General features: G+C 44.0%; 1 protein-coding gene across 4 annotated transcripts in view; it reads right to left on the reverse strand.

Annotated features, from left to right (window-relative positions):
- Nucleotides 1-26,429, reverse strand: part of MAPKBP1 (mitogen-activated protein kinase binding protein 1) — a 101,075-nt gene that overhangs the window by 39,948 nt on the left and 34,698 nt on the right. For all 4 annotated transcript variants that reach the window (XM_062576033.1, XM_062576034.1, XM_062576031.1 and 1 more), the window contains exons 4-9: nucleotides 9,452-9,514; nucleotides 8,800-8,857; nucleotides 5,483-5,653; nucleotides 2,903-3,040; nucleotides 1,901-2,083; nucleotides 584-744 (exon numbers count right to left, since the gene is read on the reverse strand). In XM_062576033.1, coding sequence (XP_062432017.1) covers nucleotides 584-744; nucleotides 1,901-2,083; nucleotides 2,903-3,040; nucleotides 5,483-5,653; nucleotides 8,800-8,857; nucleotides 9,452-9,514 — 774 coding nt within the window. The remainder of the gene's footprint in view (nucleotides 1-583; nucleotides 745-1,900; nucleotides 2,084-2,902; nucleotides 3,041-5,482; nucleotides 5,654-8,799; nucleotides 8,858-9,451; nucleotides 9,515-26,429) is intronic.

The raw sequence follows: 26,429 nt of genomic DNA on the forward strand, positions 1-26,429 counted from the left end.
CGATTGTTTAACTTAGCACTACCAAAACTAGTAACACTAAATTGAGGAAAACAGTTTCTTTCCCCAGCTCCCTCACTGAATTATCATCCCCTTCTACTGATCCTCCAGAGGAGGGCTATACAGCACACTGTTTGCACTTCTCCCTCAAGTTTCTCCTTCAAAAGTTTAGAGAAAGTCTGTTGGAACACAATTAAAAATAGTGCATTCCTGTAGACAGGGGAATCCACTAGAACAATGGCTAGTGAACACATGCCTTTGGATTCCTTTCCCCACTTCTACTATTTGCAAACAGAAATGCATGAAGGGTTTTCTCCAACCAAAGCCTCAAAAAGTTGAGGGACAGAACTTTATGAAAACCACATTATCTATCTTAGAAGATGGGAAAGAGAGTCAAGGCAGAAGATAACAGATGAAGGGAGGAAAACAAGAAAACAAAATGCACAAGATAGAGGGAGGAGAAAGATTGTGGACAATAATAGGATATTTAATCCACAGAAAGAGCACACTCTAAATGTCAAAAGTCTGGCGATCACTTCTAACCCACAGAAGTCTCCTTTGCTACCTTTCACCCTCTCCACAATACCTGGCCTCAGTCACACTTGCGATATCCGTTCCCAAGAAATGCGGCTTTGGCAGCGTGGTGACGAAGTGAAGGTTCAGGGGGTTAAAAATCCGCACAGTGCCATCAGCGCAGCCACAGAAGATGTAGTCATGATTCACAGAGATGCAGTTTGCCACCGTGGTCTGAGGAGGACATAGCACACAAGAACGCTAGTGAACAACACACACTCTCTTCAAAAGTCGCCAAACACACGGCAGAGAAAACAGCAAATCGACAAACAAAGGAATCATGGTCAGAAGAGCTGAGTGAAGTGAAGTTGAGCCCCCTGGAGTAAGGAAAAGCCTAGAAGTCCCAATTTCCTTTCTGAGGAGCTTCCTGGCCAAGATTCACTGCAGATTCCAAGTGGCTAAGGAATGAGCTCCAAAGGCCAGCTCCCCTGCTGACATAAAGCCACTCTTGCCAGGGGATGTCAGCACAGCAACACATTTACTCCAGCTGAGTCTCATTCTGAACATTTTTTTTTCTCCTCTGACATTCGGTACCACTGGCAGGGAAGCAGCACTGCACCCTGTACTACCACACCAATACCTTACTTGTCACAAGGAGACAAGAAAGGAAAAAATGATTTTCTCCCCCCTCCCACTGGGATTTGTACAAATGGTAGAAAATGGTAGAAAATGGAGCGTGGTGACAAGTGGATAGGTTGAATGCAAAACTTTGTCAAACTTACTGTGAAGCTGTCTGTATTCTGAGCAAGAGTGAAAGGCAGATTTTAGAGAAGAAAGGAAAGAAAAGAAGAAGCATTTCACTTGAAAGAAAGTGTAGAAATATTTTGTCTTGGTTTCAACGCTCTGGATCCTTTCAGGTGAACGTCTTGCACTCAGTTGAAAGGAAAACACTCTGTTGAAGTCTTAACTACAGGCCAAGTTAGTAGTTTACAATTGCCAAACCCACTGCTAAATTGGGAAGTTGCATTTGAGATGCACAAGCCAAGCAACATACTGCAAAGAGGAGAGAGATCAGAATCTTTCTAACATTCCTACTTGTGCAGGCTACATCAGGACACTGCTTTGCCAGAAGGGCAGTAGCTGTAACACTAAAGCTTGAGAATAGAAGAGCCTCAGGGATTAATAAAATCCCTTTGCAAAGAGGCAATGGCATTTCTGTCTAGCCTCCCAACCAGTGTAAATCACGAAGTGGCAGAAGCCCAAATTCTCCTCAGAGTCAATAACTTTCAGTGCTGGCTGGCTGGCTTGTGCTCTCTGAATGCACTTACTATTGCTCCTGCTCTGTTTCAACAGGCACTAACATTGCAGGACAGGAGGACTCAAGACTCACCCTCAACTCCACCCACTTGTCCAGCAGTCTTTTTTCATTGAATTCACACAACAGGCCTGAAGATGTGATACAGAAAGTGCTGTCTGCTTTCTTGCCCCTTCCACATGCCACATCTGCAAAGAAGTTGTTCCTCAGTTCCCCAAGCAACCCTGAGCGACCTAGCAAGGGGACTGTGGCATTAACCTGCCAACAAAAAAACAACTTGTTACGAACAGAGCCCAGCACTCCAGACAGACATTAATGGAACATTAATGGAACACCAAACCTTTAGGGCAGAAGTAGGTCAAAAAGAGAGCTGCAGAGTACGAAGAGAGGTGGTGACAGGTTTTATCTGCCACACACTCACAGGCTGCAGTGTGTATTGAGATGATCAGTATTAGCAAGTCAATGGAACAAAACTATAAGTGCACTACCAAAATTGACTTTCAAACACAGGACTGAGAGACACCAGATCAACCACAGGAAGAGTAATGCTTCCATGGCCAATCTGTTACTTATATCAAATGCCAAAGGAGGGCAGGGTCCAAGCATGAAGCAGCAACTTCTGCTTATGAGCACCCAGAAAAACAAGCATATGTGAAATAAATATCTGATGCCCAAGAGCAGAAGCCACCAGCTAAAGGGTTAAAGCCTTTAGCTGACACTTCAAAAGAATAACCATAGCCTTTTCAGATGCTCACACCCACATCAAACAGTTCTCCCAATCTCTGTGCTGCAAGAAGCTCAATGATTGCATTTTTTTTGATTTGCATAACTACTAAAGAACAAACAAGCTCCTGTGCAACTCTAGGAACCATACGCCTGCCCCAGCACATACAGCAAGCTTTTGGTACCACTGCAGCATGCAATTGCCACCAGTTCATGGGGAGACTGAGGCTTGAGTGCCAGAGATTGAGAGTCAGCCTTGAATCCCAGGAAAATAAAGGGTTCCCAGTTCCCACAGCAAAATCCACACCGCTGTAAGATAAAAGTATCTGCTCATAGCTTGGCAGTTTCTCTCACCTTGGAGGTTTTGCTGTCATCTAGGTACCAGAACTTGATATGCCGATTTCCAGCAGTGACAAAGTAACTGCAGTCCTCTGAGAATGACACAGCTGTCACTTTACTTGAGACTTTGTTGGCTGCCACCACAATGTTTTTCTGGAAATATAATTGTTTAGATAGCTTAATTTCTTTGCTCAGAAGCACAGAAAACTCATTTTAACTGCAGGCATATTCAATACACAAGCTGCAGCAGTGTAAAGAGGAGACCCAAACATATCTCCCACTACCTCTCTGAATACAACCTCCTCAGCAATAGCTTGGAGCACTGATTTGGCAGAGTGTAGAATTCACGTGTGCATTCAATGCCACTTCCACATTGACTGAGACTAAGTCAGCAGTCACTAGTGCCTGCACGGACACACTTTCTGAGCTATGACCTGTTGGTTTCACAATCACAGGGAGCTCAGAGCAAATCTATTTCCCTTTCTAAACAGGGAAAGGGCATGCATGCCAGCACCAGCAGGGGTTCTCCTAGCCTCCAGGAAGCAATGAGAGCAAGGCACTCAAGATGAGGAACAGGTATTTTCCACATGGGAAATACTCAATTCCTCCAAAAATTCTATCTTCTCTACAAGAAAGCAAGCTTTATGGAAAAACAGAAGAGAAAAGGAAAAAAAAAAAAAGGCCATTTTTGCCCTATGCTAGAAGAGACAAAGTAAAGTCTGCTATATTTCCCTGTGAATCTCAAACGGTCAAAGAGCTCGCAAAAGGGAGGAGGAGGATGGCAATGGCCAAAAAGCTCTCCAGGTATCATTAGAAGTGTGAACTAAAAAGCTTTCCCCTCTATCTTCGGTGAGTTTTCAGCCCTGTAGTATGCAACTGACAAAAAAGTACCAGGGGAGATGTTTATGACATTCACTCTCTTTCCTCTGCCCCTTCCTAAAGGGCCCTCAGCACACAAACTCCACAGGCCCTATCAGACAGGGTACATACAGAACTGAAGCAGAAGAGGACCCCGGGCTGCAGGACCAAGCAGGACTCTCCAACCCAGACTAAGGGAAAAAGGAAGGGGACAGCCATTAACACAAATTCCCTCAAGAGAGAACCCAGAGAAAACTCTAGGACTCTTGTAGACCTCAGCATCTGGATCACTTGATGGCCTTCGTATGGTCTTCCTTTATGGAAGCAAGGGGACCCTGCCAACAGCAGGAGTTTGCCTTTTCATCACTATCAAACAACTGAGCAAGTATCCTAGACCGGAAAAAACAGGGAAATTGCAGCAGAAGCACAGTGGATGAAAGACAAGTTATGGTGAAAGGTGCAGGGAAGTACTTCAGGAGATCTGGCTTCAACTATTTGTCTCAGTTTTCTTTGACTTTGGTCAAGTCAAATCTCTCTAGTTTTAGTACCCAGTTTGCAAAATGCAGGCTAGCTCTACCTTCTGACAGAGTCTGGAACATATATTCAGAGAGCATGTTCTTCAGCACAGAAAGGTAGAACAGTTCTTACTTTATAAGCTCTCAGACAAATAATTATAAACAGGGTCACGCTGAACAGAAAAACTTGCATGAGCAAGGTAGAAGAAAGCTGCCTGTACTCTGTCCCATACATACCATGCATTATGCCCACCTCCAAGTCACTACTTTGATTTATGTGACTAGAAAAAAAAACAAAAGGCTGAACACTCCTTTTTCTACACTGACACAGGCATTTATTGTTTTATCACTACATAACTCAGCTATACAAAAAATAGCAAGGTCAAGTTTCAGCTCATGCAGGAGAGGACTAACGGAGAGAGTTTAAAGTATAGCACAGGAAGTATGATGAAGAGGTTAACCTACTACATGAGCACAGACTTACAAGCTGCACAATGTGAAATTTAACATTTGTATCTGTGGTCATATACAATTTTTAAATTTTCTCTCTTTTAGAGAGTGTTTAGAAAGTGCCTGAAGAGGTAGCAGGAGCTGACTCAAACTAGAAAAAGCATAAATGCTTAGCTTTAACTAATACAGAAGACTCCAAATCTATGTAATGTGAGCCTGGCAATATATGTATGTTTTCTATACAAACAGCACATATTTACACGTTTTCTAGATAAAAAGATACAGGTTTTACTTCCCACAGAATATTGCCCCAACTCAACAGCACACACAGTGGCCACTGTCCTCTAGGTATGCTCCCTTTCTCATAGGTCAAGGATGGGACTAGAGTATCACAAATCCTGACACAATGAAAACAAAACAATTCAAGAGCATCCACTACACCACAAAAGGAATCCCTGGCTGGTGAGAGTTTCCTTCTTCAACCCCATAAATTAGTTTTTAGTAAGCCTCTAAAAAGGCAAAAGGCTTTGACAAGGTTTTGGAAGTCCAGGCTTTCCCGACTAGGCAGCAAGATGTCATGTGTCTCCAAATATAGAGAATAACCCTTCACTGAAGTGATTTAGACCATCCCTAAGGGATCATAGCTCTCTCTCATGTCCAACCTTGTCCGTGTCTATGAATATCAAAAGAAAAAAAGAATAGCAGCACAGAAGGCAGGACAGAACTGAAATCGTATTTATCAACCCTGTGGTCCACCTCCTGGGGAACTTACCTTCCATGACCACACGTTGACAATCATGTCATGCTGGTAGCCCACTGAAACAATGTACTTGGAGCTAGGGGAGAACGCCACACAGGCCACACCATACTTGTGCTCCTGGAGTTCAGCCACCTGGGTCCGCTCAGCCACATCCCATACCCGCACAGCGGGCATGTGTCCACTCTGGAAGGCACAAGGACAGGCACAGAACAGGTAATGTAACACTAGAGGTCAGTTCTGACAGACCCAGGCATATAGAAGTGTGAGAGCTTGGAAAAAACGATGTATTAATGTTGGAATCGCTTAAAAAGGTTAGAACTCGCTTCCTCTGACTCTTTAAAGCCTTATTTGAGACTGCAAATCTGCATTGCTGAAAAGAGCATTTCAGCAGATCCCTGAAAGAATTAAAAAAACCATTCCCCTTCAACCCTATTCTTATCCCCCCCCAAAAGAGCTAAAGATTAGAACAACACTTTTCATGCACATTCCTGATCTTTGCAACGGGAACTCACAGCCAGCTCATGAAAAGCATTACGCAACGATGTTCTATCTCTAGACTTAGTGATCCTGAAGATCCTCACATCCCCTGCTCCTAACACAACATGACATTGGAGATCTCGAACCAGGTCACACCTTCACAAACACACAACGTGACTGCTTATGTCAGTTATCACACAGCATCTCCAGAAGGCCTATGGGAGGCTAACAACATCATTTCCACCACAAAGGTAACTGCAGGAACGCTTGCTGCCTGAACAAACGTGGGCAAGGTAGCAGAGAGACAGACAGAGAGAACAGACACTGTTTTTACACTTGTTTTCCAGAGAAATAGGAGGTCATAGACTCCAAAAATGCAAACTCAGCACCTTCTGCCAGACAATTCCCTTTTTCTTCTTTAATTATTTGTTATTAAATCAAAATAAAATGAGAAGTACAAGGCAAGCTGAAATGCTGGCCAGGAATGTGCCTGACAGGCAAATCCTACTCAAGAGCCTATTCATGAATTCATACAGAAGCCTGTCAAAAAGGTAGCTTGCAAGATAACATATCCATGGCAACAAGGCAAAACGATGCCTTTTCTGATCAGGGTTAAGTAAGTCATTTGATTGCGTGGGAGATGCAAGTCTGATCACAAGAAGGAGAAATCAAAGCTCTAGAAACTCAGAACTGTGAATGTTTGTCTCACTTAATAGCTTTGCCAAGCAACTTCTTGTGGCCTGGAAAAGTGCTGTGGTCAGATTTTTACTGTTTTTGGTGCAGTAGTTTTTACAGGGCAGAGCTCATGTCTCAAGGTTGCTGTCAAGATGTTACAGTGAGCCAAACAAGCTGGTCTTCAAAACAATTGCTCTACCCTAACACACACACACACACACACACACACACATATATATATTTCTTCCCAGCACCTTAGTGTCCACCCCAAGATACTGACAAATTGATTCACATTCAGTAACACAATAGATGATCACCAACAGCAAGCTCTACGCAAGTCCCGTGGACAAGAGACTTACACCTCCATGGGGAGAAAAAACATTTTCTTCTACATTTAATATGCATGGTAGGCCAAGAAACAACCTCTGTAGCATCTATCCTGAAAAGCCAGTCACGCAGAAAACTAAGGTGTTACTACGCAGAATTAGCACAAGGCCTAAAAGTGATCTTCACAAACTGAACGCAGTAACTGAACTCAGTCCCATTTCCCAGTGGGACCTCCCACAGGACAGAGGTTGAATTAAGCAGACTGCTGACACCAGCAGGGGGCACTACTACACAAATTAATAATTTGGATTTCAGGCATTTGGGATATCAGAAAGAAAAGTGGTTTTAGAACAGGGCAAGCTGAGACACATTTTGCAATATGGCAAAAAAAGCTTTCAAGTACAACTGGAAAGACTATTTTTAATCAAAGCTTGCCATTTACCCCAAAACAGTTTTGAAACGAAATGTTTAGGCTGTCAGTAGGAAAAATAGCCATTTTTCACTAGTTCTCCTGCCCCACATGAAAAGAATAAAAAAGCAAAGATTAACAAAAAAATAAAAAATAAAATAAAAATCTACAACCACCAAGATCATTAGAACAAGACACTGGGTAGAAGGGTAGAAAAAGATTTTTTTTATAAGTAAAATACAGGCACATATACAAAAATATAAATATGTACATAAATGTTATATACATTATGACTTCTCAAGTACAAGAAGGGATTAAAAAAATCAGAAGTTTCAGCTGTAAAATCTCATCTATTCACTAAAAACAGGTAATAAAAAAACCCTCTGATGCTCTGAAGGAAAGGCTCTTGCTTTCGTTGAGATAACTTCCATCCAGAATACCATCATTTCTATCCTATGCCAGATCAACAGGGATTCAGTCCTAGCTAGGGAATCACCCACTGACATGACAGCTGCCATCAGAGCAACCAAACTAGGGAACTCCGGAGTGAACAGCCTTGTTCTTGACAGCTTTAACACAGGGTTGTGATGTACTTCTCTGCGGCTGAGGCTCAGGAGGGGACCCATTTTGCACATGCTCACCAATGGATTAAAGAGAGACAGCATCCAGTGGTAAATTACCAGCAGTAACACAAAAGAGCAAACCGAGCCCAACCATAAGGGGGACAGTGAACATTTCTGTGGATTTTTAACAGTGAATAATTCCAAACTCATGACACACAATCCATGTCTTGCACTTCTAATGCAGAACAGACACACACAGTGCAGTCATCCTTATTCTCTCCCTTAAGCATGTTTGAAGAGAGGAAGCAATTGTCGCCAGCAGACAAGCACACAATGCCAAACCACAGGCACCAGCATCTTTTGTCACTATTCCTAAAGCTCCATTCCACATGCACTTTTCATTTTTTCCACAACACTATTACTGGCTTCAGTTATTTCCTGAAATCCTAAAGGAACAATCCTAAACTCAATCCAAGAATAAGGACCATTCAAGTCCTCTTCTTTCATGCTAGAGTAGAGGAATATTTTGTATTCTTTGACTCATTTTCTCTTTACCTTCAGCTCACAGAGGCCACCCCAGAAGACCCACCCTTCCTAAGCTGACCAGAGGGAATAGCACATCAAAACACTCTCAGCAGGAGCACTCAAAGCCAATCATACATAACTCAATAGGTCTACACAGAGCTGGAATGCCAAAATAGATTTCCCTACAAAAATACAACTCACAGGCTTGTTCTGCTGATATTTCAGTGGTCAAAGTCCTGTCAAAAGGCAGAAGGGATTTTCAGGCTTTCAAATTCTCCACATTTTCTCTAACATCTTCCACCCTACTCTGAAATGGCATGGACAAGCTGTATCCTCTTTCCTCTCACACTTACCTCTCCCGTAACCAGATATTTTCCATCTGGAGAGAAAGCAAGGGCTGTGATTGTTTTCCTAAAACAAAAAGAATGACATTAAAATATTTCCAGCATGCAATTTCATTTCAATATGTCATGACTGGGGAGGAGGTCAGGACAGACTAGCAAAAAGCTCAAGTCACACATAATAGCCTGCCAACAGTTTCTCTTTACCAGAAGTATAACACTTGTCATGGGGATTCCCTGCTGCCCAAATCTCTAGCAGCGTGCCTACAGCACCAAGAAAGCTCCAAAAGCTGAGGTTCATCTTCATATCTATGCATCTATTCCAGCTGCAGTCCTGGCTCCAATAACGAGGTCACAGTTTCAAGTGGAATAAAAAAAGTCATATACAGATACCATGGGTTTCTAGTGAGACTTTCTCCATGTCAGGCCTTTTAAAACTTCCTCATGTGGCCATAATATTTATGAAGTGCTACCTAGTCAGCAACAGCAGTTCACATTAGGAGCTACAGACAAACTGGCAGGCAGACTCTGCCCAAGGCGACACTCACTGCAGGAATTTATCTGGGAGCAACAGTCTCCTCAGCAGCTCTTATACTTCGCTCAACCCATAAAAACCTTGAAATTCACCTCCCACAGAACAAGCCCAACTTGAAACTTCACTCACCTGGAGCTGTTTAAAATATGGTGTTGCTTATTTTTTCTAGGATTGAACAGCACAACAACACACCTAGATGGAGAAAAGAGAAAAACAAAAATAGTTGACATAACAGCCATGGGCATAAAGAAAAACAAATAGAGCCTTCCTTGTTGGCAGAGCAGAAGCAAAAATAGCGCCAAAGAGCTCTTTCATGCCCTAACCTCACAGCCTGAGCTGTGGTTAGCTGGAAATTGCAAAGGAAAAGAACAGCTCAGATGAGAAATTCAAAGTCTGTCACATAGAGGAGTATTGTACCATAAACACCTTCTAGTGTCTGTAGGCTCCAGGTCTCCGATTGCACAAACTGCACAGAAAGCTTAATTATGAAAGTCTGTGCAATGGCCCCAAGTACATTAGGTTCCCTGTCCCCTGCCATGAAAATGACCCTATGTTCTGGACACCAAACCAACATGTTTCTCAAGTGAGAAATTCAGAAACAATGAAAGAGGGGATCTTCTGAAAAAGTTCTTTGGGGAAAAAAGAGCTAATTTTCTGTGCCTTGCCCATAATACAGGACAGGACAGAAAGTGGTTGAGTGTAGCACAAGAGGTCACTGGCCAGTTAGGTAGCGAGAAAGAGGATGTCAGAACCAATTGACCCAAGAGACAAATATCTGAACAAACAACTTGCTCGAGGGCTCTGCAGAAGTCTCTCAGCAAAATGAACTGCAAAAGCAAAAAGCAGTAACCTCTTGTTAAGTAATATCACCACCTCCGTCAGGAGCAGAACAGTCAGTGATTGGGAGGGGGGCGATGGAGAAAAGGCCCCACTTCCCCACAAATCCTACCAACAGCACCTTGCCTTGGAGCCTCTGCCCACCATGAGCAGCCTGGAGCTCTCCTGGGCACTATTTCCCCCCCACCCTCTGCACAATTTTTCAAAGTCGTCATGAACCAGCCTCTGCCTTGGTGCAGCAAGTACAAGTGGCACAGCAGCCACTTGTAATGGGAACACACACAGTCCCTGCTGCCCCCTCATGAAAGTCTTAAGTGTTAACAAGTGAAAAAAATGAAGAAAAAAATGGCCTTAGGTAGAAAAACCGTGACTCTCTAATGAATTCACCTCTAAACAGAAATTGTGGGTCTTGACTTTTCCTGCGAGAGGAGAGGCTGCCTGCCACGCACTACCGGGCTCCGACAGTCCTGGCTGCTGCTTCTGCTTTGGTGCCATCAGAGCACCAAAGGGCACCCCGGGCTGCAGCTCCAACAGCCCTTGCTGCACCAGGGACTTTGATCACGTCGCTGTCGCATCGGCGTGAGTCACGGCGCACAGAACATGCCCACGCTCCAGGCTGCGGGCATCAGCCCTGGGGAGAAGCAGACAGCACGGAGAACGCCTCAGCCTGACAGAGCCGGGCAGAAAGCTGCTGCATCTACATTTGCCTCGCAAATGCTTCCAGATGGGCAGCGTGCACCCCCAGGCACAAGGGTTTAGCCAGGATCAGGCATGCCTCAGTGCCGCACTGCCAGAGCAAAGCTAGCGTCCTTCCAGGCCCCACTCCATGGTCCGGCACGGCAGCAGCCAGGCCCCAGGGCTGCAGGTGTGGCTTGGGTTTGACAAGGTCGCAGTTGCAACGTCCCCGCAGGAACTGGCATCTCCTTGCCTGGCCCGGGCAGTTGGGCCTTTCACCCGTTCTGACAGGGCTACCCTGCCAGGAGCAGTGTAAATTTTAAACTGGAAAAAAGAGCACAAAGGAGGACTGACATACCACGAGCAAGTGTCTTTGGCCAAAGCTGTCACACTCCATTAACATCACTACCTCAAAGAAGACTCCAAAAGGCACTAAAGCTTCAACCTCCAAGACACCCGTTGTGCACAAGGTGTGGACCCCTCATTAGACTACTCTACATTTCCACCTACCATGCTCAAGAATAGCCCTGGCAGCCTAAACACACACATGCACTCTACAGAACGACAAGGCAATAAACCACCAGGCTTTCTTGATACATTAAAGCAGGCAACCATAACTGGAGAGGTAATCTTGTGGAACAGCAGCAAAAGGTTGTTCAAAACTGTGATTGATCTTATGTGCTTTTTATGCGGGGGAACTATCTGGAAAGTTTCAAGTCAAAACTATGCTACTTATTAATGCTACTTATTTCTATAGGATTAGTGTAAAGATTAGTGTAACGGTGTTTTGTGATCCAGTAACAAGGCAGGAAAGTTTAAGGCTTGTAAATCATTAGACATGAAATAGGAAGTGGAAGATGTGGAAGTTTATCTAATTTCCAAGCCTTTAGCTAATCAGAAAAGCAAGACAAAAAAAACACACTATGTGAAGTTGGGTAGGGTGAAATGGACCAAAATCCTGTTGAGCTATGACAGGAATGAGTTGCTCAAAATAAGCTTCAGATATATTAGAAAGAATAAAGAGAAGATACAGAATCCTGCTGACGACTTTCCTATGCAGCTTTTAAATTTAAATCCTTTTGTGTTTTATTACAAGGAACTCTGCATAAAAACAGGACATCATAGAAGTGAACACAATCTAAAAATACAGGAAAGATAGGCAAAAGACAAACCATGGTTTTCAAACCAAGCAAGCAATTAAACACACCATCTCCTAGAATAGCACAGTATCCAGGTCTTTGCCTCTATTAATTTATGTAGCTGAGCCTCTAGCCACTTACAAACACGAATTTTAGCTCAAACACCCTCCACAATTGGCCATTTGCTTGCAAGGTCTCCCCTGCAGACTTCTTTTCCCAATTCTTAGCTCTCAGTGAAGTTGAGACCCCACAGTAAAGATAAGAGCCAGCCAACTCATGCACCAAGGGGAATCAGCAAACCACTCCAAGAGCAGCACGGGTTTTAACGTCAGACCACCACTCAGACACTTTAAGCCTGTATTAAGGCACCCTTATGTTTGAGCCACTGAGTTTACAACTCATAGTTAAACAACTCAATGGTTGGGGTGAGGAGAGGATATGAAAGATCTCCTTACTAGATAGCAAATAAGGACTTGTGTCACAGAAAAGTAATTTTAATTCACACACGTACTGAAACAAGAGTGCATGTGGTTATGCTGAATTGTAAACTAAACTTGCTTACTGGTTGTGATCTTTAATAGCCTTAGCCTAGCTAAATCAGTTTATTGTTTAAGTTAATCTTTTAAAATTCATTTCTTACCCAACAAAAGCCACCCCACTGCAATGCTGTCCCATGTTGATTTTCTATCAGCACCCTCCTGCCTGCCCCGCATAAGAGCGAGGAAGACTCCAGCCAAGCCAAGGATACCCTATTGAGCAAGATGGCAGCAACATAACACACAAATCTTACAGCAGGACTACTGTTCTGGGACTCGGGAGCACCTCACTTTGAAAGTTGGCTCACACTCAAAATACTTGGGAAGGTGTCTAGTGCACTCTGTTCTAGAGAGCAAACCTCTATAAAGATCAGCGATTAACCATTTCCAGCACTGAAACCTCTTCCAAGTGTTCAGGCAATTTCAATGCCTGTTCAAGCTCTTGCAGCTCAGCTCTGCAAGCCCCAAAGTTACCAAGCTCTCAGGAGATTCAAAGCAGCTATGCTTTTCCATTTTTGTTGCTTTAATCTTACACTAATTGAAATAATGACATACCAAGCATCCACCCATCTATCCATCCTCTATCATGTCTGTTTTTTCATGAAAGCATGTTCAGCATTTTCAGTCAAAGAGGCAGAAGGAACACAAAGAAGATGGGATTGATCTTTTCATTCCTAACTTCTAGTTACAGACGTAGACCAACTAAAGTACTTCAAACCTGCACTTTTATGATAGCTTCATCACCTCCTTCTTACCTCCACACCTTGCCCGAATTTAAGCTTTCAAAGCAAATTCAGAACTTCAGGACACCCTTGTCAACAGAAAATTTTAAATGTTTGTGGCAACATGAATACTAGCACTAGCTCCAGAAGAGCTTCACATGGGACCTGTATAGAGAAACACTGTGTTTGGTGCACACTGGCTATTTGGAAGGTGAACACTTAACAGCCTTGCTTCAGCACAAAATTGTATCTTCTCTGCAGTTGTGGGCAGAGCTTAATGCCCACATCTTTTGATCCATGACTGTATTCTGATTTCCAAGACATTTATAGAAACCATTCACTGCTGTGTGGATTACTGCTGTACAAGCCATGTCCTAGCCAGTTGAGATCAGGTGTCCAGTTTGTTTGCAGATTAGTTCCTACAGAGGCCATTGGCAACTGCACACATATTTAAAAGTATTATTTCTAGGTCTGTGATGTCATCCACAACCTTCAAGTATACCTTCCTGATACAAGCAGCTTTTAAAAACAACTTGGCACTTGGCGGCGGGACCTCTCCCTGGGTTCATCTTTCTTGTGGGGCATTCAGGTAACTTTAGATAACTTCAGACAAACACACACAGAGGACAGAATCAGTTCTCAGAGCTATGTCCAAGGTTCTTGCAGACAACCTGAGCTTTCTCCATCAGGAAGCCCATTTGGGACAGCCAACAAGGCAGCAGTGAAAGGTTCCTTGGAGAGCTTGTCAAATCTCCATGAAGGCACAGCCCCATCTTATATATGCACAACTATGCACCATATACGCAGATATAAAGCTGGTGATGTTTCAAGTGGAGTTTGCAACAGTTTCCATTGGCTCCAGCAAAAGGAAAGAAAAACAAAACATATAAATGCAGCAATTTCCCTAAACTAAATATAGGAGCAGGAATCAAGAGGAATCAGACATCAATATCACATTTACACAAAGTATCTGACTCACTAAATCAGCAGCACAGGGTCACTCCAACCCTTCCTACCCTCCTCCCTCTTACTTCTGCCTCTCCTTATCCCAGCTCCGCTCCTGCTCTTCCCCAAACACTAGTGTCAGTGCATTTTATTGTCCCTTCTCATCATCCTCCTCCTCCTGCCTCCCGGCACATCCCTCTAGTCTCAGTTGCCCTTCCCCCACTCGTCTGCTCCCTCACCCCTCTTCAGCAAGCTAATAGAAAGCAGATTTCTGCCAGCATCAGTTTTCCTCTTTCCTTCTTCTGCTGGCCACCCCCCTCCCCAGGGGGTTTGGAAGACTGAAAGTCAGCAATGGCATTCCTTTCCCAAGTTATCCATCAACTCAGCCTTGCCATATCTTGTGGGACATGCGACTGGAAGCAGAGTTCACGACTAGCTAAGGGCACACAATTTAGGTGATAAAGAAGAGGCTGTATAGAGAGGAAAAAATCCTCCATTCAGACATCAAAACAAATTTCTTTTGCACTACAATATCCTCCTTTCATGCTGCTGCAAGAATAAATGAAAAGAGCAAACAGTCCCATCCCTTCCATACTGGTCCATTTCTCAATTCACACTCTGCTGTCTTCCCAAGACCCAAAGCTATTCAAGTGAGTGCAATAGCTTCCTATGCACTAAATGCATACTTGGGGGGGAGGGGAGGAGAGAGAGAGAAGAAAAAACAGAGAAGAGAGAGATGGACAGACAGACTTTTTTTTTCTTTTTTTTTTTTGAACAGTGCACTGGTTGCCATGGGAGGCTTGATCAGTGTGAACAAAGTTAACATCAGCTTGTGTAGACACTTTGGGTTAACAGTGATGGGAGAGGGTGTGCACACTGAATATGTAACTGAAGAGGTATTTTCAGGCAAGTTATATTAACTAAATGCATTTTGAGAAGAAAGGCATATCTGTTGAGAGGTTAAGACTTAGCTGACACTGTCTGAGCATAACAGCCTTTGGAGCTCACTGCACCAAACCACGACCAAAATGACTGGAAGGGGTGCAAGTCTCAGAGAGAGTTAAATTCACCCTTCAGAAACCAATATAGGCTAACAAAAGGCCATGACTGCAGAACAAGAAACCACTGCAAAAAGCAGTCAAATAATTCAAATTTCAAATAATTGGAATGGCTCATTCATTTAGAGTGTCACTAGGCTAAGAGTCTAGGAATTTCTGGTTGTCAAACAGTAATGATAAGGCTTGGGGCAAGAGATTCTCAGGGGAATTTGTTCTGTTTAAAAAGTTTGTTGGCTCCCCAAATCTGTAGGACTGGGAGCTCAAATGCACCATGGAACAGGCTCTGCCCCAAAGCATACAAGATGACCACCAGCTCTGACCAAAGCACAGTATCTTGCCTCTGACAGTGGTCAATAGCACAGGGCACATTTTAGAGGGAGTTTCCCAGACTATCCCCCCAGCCTCCTGAAATGTGACTTTTTGAGATTTCTTAAGCCAGTAGGGGAAAAGACGCCTGTTATTTGCCCCATATTCCAGCATCATGTTACCCTCATCCAAACTGAATTTTAACCTGCTTGCTACCATGCCCACTAGATTCTCTTACAGGCTTAAATCTGTGCATAAAAATCTAGAGCTGGATGCCTTCAGGCTCCTCTTCATAATCCCTTAGACAGAAGGGGAAATTGCAGGAGAATCCTGTGGAACAGCACCTGAAGGCATCCAGGGCTAAAACATAACCCTATTATGCAACTCCCACCTACAGACCAGGTGACAACTACAGGGATGGTAGAAACTCCTCTGGCTAAGAGTAACAAACACCAGGTTTAAAACCGCTCATTTACCCCTACTCTTGGTCATTTGAGGGAGCAGGAAGAGGCAACGCATCTAATAAAAATGTTTTGGGCTGACATAGTTTAATCTGGTATTTATGATGCATAAGAGGCAGAGTTGAAGGCAGCCTGTGGACAGGCTCCTTGTTGGATCCTGTGCATCAACACACAAAATGCAGATCCTCTACCCAGCGGGCAGCGACAGTTTGTATGCATTCATAAGACAGAGCCTTTTCTCACAGTCCACCACGGGAAGCTCTTGCTCTCCTCCACAGCTTCCCCAGCTGGGGTAGAGTAACACCAGTGATAGCTCAGTTCTCATTCATCCATCCACACTAAGGCAGATGAGCAAACCACGCAAGAGAACTGCTCTATCCCCAAATATACAAGCCTCAGAAAGCTTCTCGCCATGCTCAAGAGTGCCTATATGATCCAATGACATCCAGACAACCAGGCAGCTATCCTCCTCGCCATCTGGAACTTCCACTGGCAGCTTTCAACAGCCTCTTTGCATCTGCCAGATCATTTCCTTAAGAGTAACCAGCTATGTACCTGATCTCAAGCTGCAGATATCAGAGGACAGATGCACAGATTTGAAAGATACCCAAAATACTTTAAAATGAGGCTTAAAAATCCCCAGCACAAAGGGATTTTAAAAAAAAAAAATCTAACAGAGCAGAGATGGTGACTGCATACCAATTCAGGACTCTCTTCTTACGTACAAATAGACATCACAGAAGTTCCAGCTGGAACAGGAACACAGAGGAAAAACTTAGAGGGTTCGAAGACCCCTCCTATCTGCCTGCTATCAGAGCAAGGGCACAGCCTGCTCACGAAGATCCTCCGCAACCATTTCTAACTGGTCCAGCTGATTTTACTTCAGCATATCCTGGTCTCCTTGGAACTGTCACATTCATGCTGCAGGGCACAGAAAAACTGCAAGGTAAGTTGTTTAAGGTCTGTTTCTAGGGGGACAGGAGAGGAAAGTTTTAAAGCTGGTAATCCTTCTAACGCTAGGCAAACACAAGCACAAGATGATGATTCAGGTAAACAAATTCAGGGTCCACACTTCACCAAAAACAGATAGAGGGGCAAAAAACAGCACAGGACCTGTCTCCTGCTGGGTAAGTTGCACGCAACCCCACACCAGCCATGCTGGAGCGAGGGACACACAGTACCAGCTCCCTAGGGAAAGCGATGGCTTCTCATAGGACATCACAGTGAGGAGGCACCTTTCTGGGAGGCAAAGAGCTATGCCAGAATGGCAACTGTGAAAAACTTGGACAAGAAATGTGTGTGGGGAAAACAGAGGCAAGAAAAGGGGCTAAGAGGAAAAAAAAAAACAATAAATTTAAATCAGCTTACCAGCTGGGAATCATTATGAATACAAGGAAGATGAAAACAATTTCAAACAATTGAAATGGCTCATGACTGCCTAGTCACCAGTGATTCAGCAGGAACTCCACCTTCAAAATCTCTTGATTCCCATCAACACTGCAAAGCCAGAAAAGGAAGAAAAACCTTATGGGCAAGACATATGTTGCTTACAAACTTGGATGAAACACTGCCCCGATGGAGCTGGGGACAGGCTATCTCCCCTACCTTGAAGAATATCTCGCCTGCTCTTCCACACTTCACATAGCTAGGTGGAACAGCCAAGCCATGTAAAGCACCAGCTACATATACATGCACAGTGCTGTGCATCAGCCTGCAGGTCTGACAGGCCACAAAACACAAGACACTGATGAAAAAAAAAACACACGCACCAACCCACTGCTGTTCACTTTCCTCTCTCCCTGCAAACACATGGTACCCTACAGGCAGGTAAGCAACATCAGATGAACCACTTACAGAACCACCTAAGTTTTAAATCAACAAAGCTGTGAGAAGAGTTACAGAACTGTGTTTTATTTCAGCATAACTGGCAAATGCCCAGTGACCACAAACTAGGACCAGCCCCAGGACCTAGAGCAATGGACAATTCAAAATAGGAAGGCCGAAGGAGTAAAAGAACTACATGGACAGTTCACAAGAAGAAACTGTTTATCAGTTAGAAAGGAGAGACTGCAAAGCATTAAAAAAAAAAAAAAAAAAGAAAGAAAGAAAGAAAGAAAAAGAAAAGCAAAGCAAAGGAGCCCTGAGCAGAACCTTACCAATCCCAGATGCTACCAAGAAGGATAAAACAAATAGCCAGTATATGCCTGAAAAACTGGAGGAGTTTTGCACCAAGGAGATGAACATAGCTTTTTCCAGGATGAATGCTACATGATCAAAGCATACTGTGTGTTGGCAAATTCATCAGGAAGGACTTGCCTCCATATGCTGAGGACTTCTCTCAAAACGTTACAGCTGTCACAGGCACATAACAAGTAGAAAAGAACAAGTTATGGTCTTCACAGACCAGCCAAGACAACTGCTTCAGGGATCTCCTGATCCCCAGTTGGGCTCCACCAGTTTGCTTGCACCACAGAGCTGATCCCTCTTCGGGCAGTGTCTGGCTGTCAGCCCTAGATTTGTCTTCCAATGCACAAGGCAGCAAGTGAATAATCAGAGCTACCAAAACCACTGGAAGGAAAGATGAAGGACAAAAAGTTGTAATGATACAGCCCTTCAATACAGTATTTCCATTCTCAGTAACAGACTATAAGTTTTGTAGAGAGCCTGCTAGGCCTCAGGACTGATGCCTGTTGGCTTGCTCTGTCTAAACTTTTCTTGACCTGCCTGTAGCTTTGTTTTACCTGATTTAGCTGTCACAGCAATTTCTCTAACTGGGTATTTATGCCTAATCTGTTTTTCTTTTATCTTTGTGTGGTACAACCACAGTTTAATATAGACAGCAGCAGCAAGCAGCTAATCCAAATTGAATGAGGTATTTACAAATATCATGATGCTGTAGTGTAGACAAATACAGGCCTGGTATGACAGCAGAGGCCTCAAGAAGTTGTGGTAGACGAGTGCAGGCATGGGATGATAAGAAATGGGGCACAGAAGACTCCATAGCCACAAATAAGTCAATGGTCAATTGAAGAACTACAGACCTGGAACTGGACAAAACTGGTTTTAGAGGCAACAAATAGAACAAAAGTTGTATCTAACATACATAAATGGCACCACAAATTTGGATGCAACATGGAACTGCAGACTCCATAAAGAGAAGAGAAAGATATAAAAAGCATGTTAGAAAACTTATAAAAGTGATCAAGTGAGCCCTATAGCAAGGAAGGAGAAACCAACATCAGCATCAGATTCTGGCCAATGAAGGTCTCCAGAGGCTGAAGTCTTATGCTGTTACTGTCTCCAGCAGTCCAAAAAAGGGACAGAAACTAACAAGTGTGTGTCTGTGTGCGTCTATGTGTGTAACTGTTTTCACTGCATTACTACTGTTACCGAGACTTTTCCTGTATAGACGTTTTCTAATGCATTATTATTCTTTCTTTTTCTAGATGATTAGATCTAGACTAACAATGATTCTTGAATTAGTGTTAAGATTTCAGTCATACTAACAATAAATGCCTAGTTTTTATATCTATATACACAAACATATTTATATACACACATACACACACACATACACAGAGGAGGTGTGCTTCCTCTTTGTCCATACACAAGATTTTTTCTGACATCAAGTGCTGATCAAATTCAGCTCTCCAGTCCGAAGCTTTCTCTGAAGGCAACCTCCGGAGAGCAAGCAGCTCTCTGAAGGGATGCACAGACCCAGCTGAGCTTACACAGGAACACCTGGCTCCAGCTCCAAGTCTGCAGTGCCTCCCCTGCAAGAGCTGTTCCTATCATGCTGCAAAGCCTTGAAAGCTGAAGAAGCTTTTTCCTTTGAAAGGAAGTCCCAAAGGAAAACATATCCCATTTACAAGCAATTGGCCAGCCCCTCTGTTTCCAGTAGTAAGTGCAGCCTGGGTATTTCCTCATTGCACCTTAGCAATTCATGGACACCAGGGAGAGATTTATACATCAAACTAATCATCTGGAGCTGAAGAACAGGAAAGCTCACAGCAGGTGCCTAAGGGCTTTGCAGTACCACTGGCAATCAGCATGGTGAATATTAAAATACCAAAAGTAATACAATTTAACTCTCTCTCTGTTCTCATCTAATTAACCTTTGGAGAGAAGCAGACAGAGGCAGGTCGGCCTTACAGCCCCCTCCCCACAACCCTATCCCCCCGCGAAGACGCTCATGCGGGCGTAACGCACTGTGGCCCCCTCCAGTAGCGGGTGACCCAGCTTTGCGCTCTGGCGTGTCTCCTGCAGCCCTGCTACAGCCCAGAAACTGGAGCAGCTCTTCCCCCTGAACGCCTCGATAAGCATAACTCCTGCAGTGCCTGCGTACGAGCGGCAACGACCAAAACGAGCCCCGCTTCTTGGAAAGTGCAGAGCTGAAGAATCACCGCTCCAAACAGCCAGTCGTTTTAGCCTCCTCTAGGAACGGACAAAGCAGGCGAGCTGCCTAAGGCAGCAGACTGCCAGGGACAGCAAAATGGCCATCATCAGCCTCCTGCCAGCTTAGCCTGCTCCAAAACCCCGCAAGGTCCTGACCTTGGCTGCCGCTGCTGAGGGAAGGGGCAGGAGGAAGCTTGCCTCTTCAAGCAGTTACTATCAATACCATCACCAAGGCAACATCTCCAATGGTTCCAAGATTAAAGTCCTCAGAGCTCTTTCTGGCTCTCTGTCCTAGCTCCACTGCTTCTCAAAGCAGGAATAACTCAGACTCTTATTCCCAGGGTAGCAAAATTCAGTTCTGCCTATATTGTCTCTTTACGAGTCTTGTGACAGCTGTGACTTTAATGAAACGTGAACACTTACTTCTGCTTTGCCTTATCCTAAAAATACAGCGTTTTAACTGCACTGACATTTTTCTTCAGCATAGCTAATGAGCACCAGTTGTCACAAGATCTGAAAAGACAACTTTCCTAGAAGGAGAAGCACTCAGGATAAAACCCAAGGTTTTGTTTTCTAATACATCTCTTTCTCTCATCACAGGTAAACGCAGCCAGGTTAAAGTCCAAGACTAACAAGCATTTGGCCAGCATGGTCAAAGCGCAGCAACCGACACTCCAGGCAAGGCAGTGGCTGACATCGGCTTTGTCAGTCCTTGACTACCAGCCGAAAGAACCAGATCCTCCTACAGAGCTAGCTAGCGTACGCGTGCACACGCAGCGGGGCACAGCCTTTAGTGCTAGCCCAGCAGGGAGTGCCAAGTCCCGGCTCTGGATGGACGTGCTTACAACGAGCAAAGTTCACCACTTCCTAGCCATCTTGTTTAACAAGATGCTCTTTCACTTTTTACTTGTTGCCCTTCTGACAGCAAGAAAAACCCCAAACCATCTACAGTGCTAGATCCTCCAGAAAGAGATAAGTGGCTGACTCCCTGTTGTTCACACCTGGTGATGGGATAGGTACATTGCACTGTACGTACTTCTTTTAAGTTTAACTTTACAATTTGTGTAAAGGTTGCCAGGAGACACAGCGCTTGTTTTGAGATCCTTAGAAAGGGCGGAGCTCAGCTGAGGCAGTTGGTATCTCAGTTTCATCCCAGACTTTGCTATTCAGTCTCCTCCCCCCCTCGCTCTTATGCAAGCTTAGGACTTGGCTCACACAAGCAAGTCATGTTGCCGCACCAAGGTGCTGGTTGCTAGGAGGCATAACTGCTCGAGAGATACCGAGCAGGTAGAGAATCGACCTACAGGTCGCTACCTGCAGGTACCCAGCCTTTCAGGCATTCCTGCTCTCTGCCATCCCCCTCCTTTCTCAGGCCAGAGGTGAACCCCAGGGAGTTGTAGAGCATCAAGCCAAGAAAAGCACTACACATTTCAAAACTGCCAGGAGAGCATGAGCCTTGCAACCGCTCCTCTTCCCTACCGCACACGACATGCAATAGCTTTCCAAACCTGTCAAAGCTGCCTCCTTGCACAGCTCTACTGGAGTGTTTAACGCTGTTATTAAATAAAGCAAACATGCTTCCTCTCTTGTTTCAAATTTCTTTGCACAAACTGCAATCAATCCTCATCATAGGACTGTATTTTTTTTTTTCTGACAACGTTTTAGTTCACATGCTGGTTAATCAGATCAAAGTCTGAAAAGCAAACTATCTACCTACACAGAATTATTTTCAGCCTGTCTCCTAATTTAAAATAAAATGCAACTGAGTAACATGAAAGTAAGAACAGTAGCATTTTTGTTAACAACACAGGTTAAAGTCAGACATGGCCATCAACAGGTTCATGGACAGGAGAACAGCGTTGTAATTATTCTGACAGGCAAGATGACACTTCTTGAGGGAAGTGGAATATTTACCCTGATATTATGGTAAAAGTAGCAAAAGCATGTAGTATAGTTCTTCTTAACACTTTGTCAGGCAAACCAACTAACAGCAAACTTGCAGGAATCCTCCAAGATGCCCTACCTTTTACCAGCTTGCAGCCTTTGGAATTCAGTACAGGAAAGCTTCAAGGGCAGTTAAGTGCTTTTTCTTTGTCACAAGAATTTTCATTGCAGCCTTGCAAAGATAAGAGCATTCCGATTCCCCTTCTCTCACTTTCTTCATCACTGACATTTTTGGCAGCAGCAAGAATCCACACTCTAACATAAACTTTCTTCAGGGCTCAGCTAATACTATTTCTCTTATTTTTAGAATAGGGTGCAAGTTGGGGGGAAAAAAAAGTGATTTGCCCTACTATCCAACCGTGTGGAAGACCAAAAACAGACAAAAAGAATTCTCAGTTCTGTCCTGCTCAGTGCTCTGCCTACTCCCCACTGCAGACTTTTTCAGAAAGGTTCCTGAAATTACCGTGGAAGCAGTTCAGTCCTCTCTTGGTCTGATGCACACAGGCTTCATACACCACTGGCTAGAAGCATGCTGAAAAATATCCTCCTGTCCTTCAGACAAGCTCTTACTATCCCCCCAAATATATAACAACTTCCATCTGCCTCCACCCTCTAATCTTGAGGCTGAAGGGCAGGCAGGGAAAGAGAGAGTTAACAGTTCCTATCGGAACTGAACCCAGTTCTCTGCTTAACTCAAAGCAGGGTTGCTCAAACACTAAGAGAGTGCTCTCAAGTCACTTATTCGGTGGAAGGTGGTTGCACATGCTCATTCACTCACTCTCCCTTATCTCCAGAGAATTCTTGGTAAAGGGATTAGTGAAACATTTCCTAAGATACTTCATTACAACTGGACCATTCCCTTCAAAAATTCTCAATTCACTCTGTATGCCAAAAAACCTCCTGGCAACCTAAACAGGTCCTTGCTTACTGTAGGTTGTTTGTTTTTGTTGGGGTTTTAGAGAGGAATGTGCATGAGGAGAGTTGACTGGGTGTTTTTTGTGTATTTTTTGGTTTTGGTTGTGTTTTGGTTGTGTTAAAAAAAAAAAAAGAAAGGCAGCACCTGCTACCACCAGGGATCACCAGACTTCAGTTTTGATTCATTGCCTGAGCCTAGCGAGTGAGAGCACCGCCTGTCAACAGGCGGTTCCTCCCACTGGAAGCACTCCCAGAGGAAACAAGGCTTGCTGCTCTTCACTTCTGAGGGTTTCTACAGTGACACTGGGGTGCAAGCAGCACTGAGATGCTGAGCTTAGCGAGACACTGCAGCCCTTTCCTGGTGCCTGACAGAAAGGAAGAAAAAAAAAAGGTATAGAGAAGTGTAGGCTCAACCCAGGTAAGATGGGAGCACAATCAATGTAGAGCAGAAGAACTTTGCAGGGAAAAGGCTCGTGCAACACATCTGCTGAAGGACAGAGGATAAGCAGGCACGCTGGCACCTAGAGGGAGGATGCTGCTGCCAGATCCTCAAATATTAACTGTGGGACAAAGCACTGCATTTCATTTGTATATGTCTTGAGTCTCTAACAGCTGCTTTTTGATACAGGCGGCAGAATGGTGATCCACCCCATTATAACTTGAAGGCTGAATTAGTGTATAGCACTCTAGAGAAGTAACTAGAAACTCCACATACGGCAAAACAGCAGCTTGTCTCAAAGAGACTGGGGAGCTGGCAACTCCAGGCAGCAGCACTGTCCTGTCTGTTTTCTTCTTTATCAAATGCAACATAAGGTAAAAGCTGCAAAGAGTCTGAAGCCAAGTGTCCCGCAAGATACCTGCTGTCCACCCCCAAGAGTTTCAACCTATCCCACTACTGGTGAAGTTGGCATCAAATACTTCCTCAGCCAGCTGCAGGGTACTCAGAGTCATGGGTTCACACTCCAAACACCTTCCCTCCAGCAGTCTGACAGCACACAACTTCTGCAGCCTTCGGTGCAAGCAGCGTGGACAGCAGCACTCTTATCAGAGACTTTACAGAGTCTCCTTCAAGTTTAACAACAACTTCCTCTCTAATTTAATAAAAAACATTTCTATTCTGTTATTTTGAAGTTTTGCTTTACTTCTTCCTTTCTGTTGCACAGTAGGTTTGCCACAGACCTGGAAATTTCATGACTACCTCATTACTTTACAAGATTCTACCAAATGTCACATTCTGAATTGTTTATCCAAGGTAAGGCGTTTAAATTAGACACATCAAAAGGCCCCTTTCCCTGAGGGCTGACCAATGGGGAATTTGACGAGAAGTCAATTTGACAGACTTTACTCCATTCTGCTAAGGACTTAAACCAGTGTAGCTCTGCCAACATGTCTAGGTGGTCACTCCTATTGCTTCTTTTGCGTCTACATCTTTTCTGCCAAATCAAATGAGATGACAGCTGAACTAGATCAATTCACAACAGTTTAGCAAACAATTCTACCTTTTAGATGTCATTTTATTGCTGAGACTCGGACTCAATTTGGAGGAGTCTCCAGCACATGCAAAAATGTGAACAAAGCAAAAATATCAGTGTAGAAATTCTTGCCTGTGCGTGCTGGCACACTGAAACAGCTCAGACAAGTCCATTCCTACTCCACTACGCAGGGTCTGTTCTGCCTGAAGTGCAGTGATGGGGATTCAGGCCCGGACCTAGCTGCTAACTAGATGAGAAGAGGGCAGAACTAGGGGGTAATTGCTGCAGGATTGCATGACTGTTCCTACAAGTCTCACAGGCCAACAGAAGTAGAGGAGGGAAAAGACCATAGTCCCCTTAAATTCACCTCTGCAGTTTAATTTATCAGAGTTACTAATTCTTTGGGCTGATGATAAAGCACTCTTGCAAGGGGATCTCCATTCCCAAGTGCAAAGAGTGCTCAGCTGCCAGAATCCAGGACTGCATTAGCCTTGCTCAGCCCACCCTTCGTCTCTCATCTACATTACCAAAAGCAAAGAGCTAAAGTAAATGTTTTGCACTTGAGGTCTTTGTGCTTCAGCGTAGATATGCTCCCTTCCCTCCAGCCAGTAATTAAGACATGGAGATTTAAGAGAAAAACAAAACATCCCTACTTCATTCTGAGAGATCTGTTATTACCGGGGAAGAAATGGAAGGAATAATTTGGTCACTTTTCATCATCTTTTTGGCCACTTTCAGGACACTCAAACCTCATGTTGTTCCCTTTTTGGCATAGAAAATTTTGTTTTGCTTTGTTGTAATGGCCCAACCCAGACCCAGCTGCAGTCGTAACTCTTTAATTCAAATTGTGTTCAACAGTTAAATGAAGAGGACTTTATTATCTTCTTCTCTGGGCCCACCACAGTTGTGCCAGCTGAAAAATCTCCCCAGATGGCATGTACAAGCACAGTATCCTCATACAAGGAATGCATTAACACCACTTCAGTTTCCTGGGAGGCAGGGAGAGGACAGAGGTCCAATCCTTGAAAGGACACTGACTCAATTTTAAAAGGACAAAGCAAGCTGTCTCCGCTCTGGCCAGAGATGCTGAAATTTACTTCAAACCATAGATGAGAACTTCTCTTCATTTTAGGGTAGGCTTCTATGGTCTTCACAAAGCCACATGACTTTCCTTTAGAAATGAACATACAAAGACTGCTCAGAAATTCTCCCTCGTAAGTCTGGGTAAAGTAAAATCGAAGGAGTCAGCACTAGCAGAACTGGATTTATCTACTGGTAACTCAGCAGTTAAAGTACTTCAGTGTCCCTGCACCCACTCAAGCTGCATTTGTGATTGGGCCCATGCCATTACCCTTTATGCAAGGGCAAAATCAGTGAAAACAACTGCGTCTACCCAGAGCAGTAGAACTTTGCAAAAACTGCATATGTACCAAGGGATACAGTTTATAAAGAAGTAGATTCCTTCTATGTACGCACAGCTTTCTAAAGGCAACCACCCTTGCGGTGTCTAAGAAAAGTGATCAACTAGTTTAGAGAAAAAATGCTCTGAAAAAAAGGTAGGAAAACTTGTCTTACAAATTAGGATTTCATTGCCCATTTAGCAACCAGTTCTAATCTGAGCATTATGGTCAGAACTCTTAATTCAAGTTCAAAACAGTATAGAATGAATTTTCCTACATCACCAGCAGTCATCAACTGGATC

The sequence above is a fragment of the Rhea pennata genome, chromosome 5 (assembly GCF_028389875.1).
Source record: "Rhea pennata isolate bPtePen1 chromosome 5, bPtePen1.pri, whole genome shotgun sequence".
In the NCBI taxonomy this organism is placed as follows: Eukaryota; Metazoa; Chordata; class Aves; order Rheiformes; family Rheidae; genus Rhea; species Rhea pennata.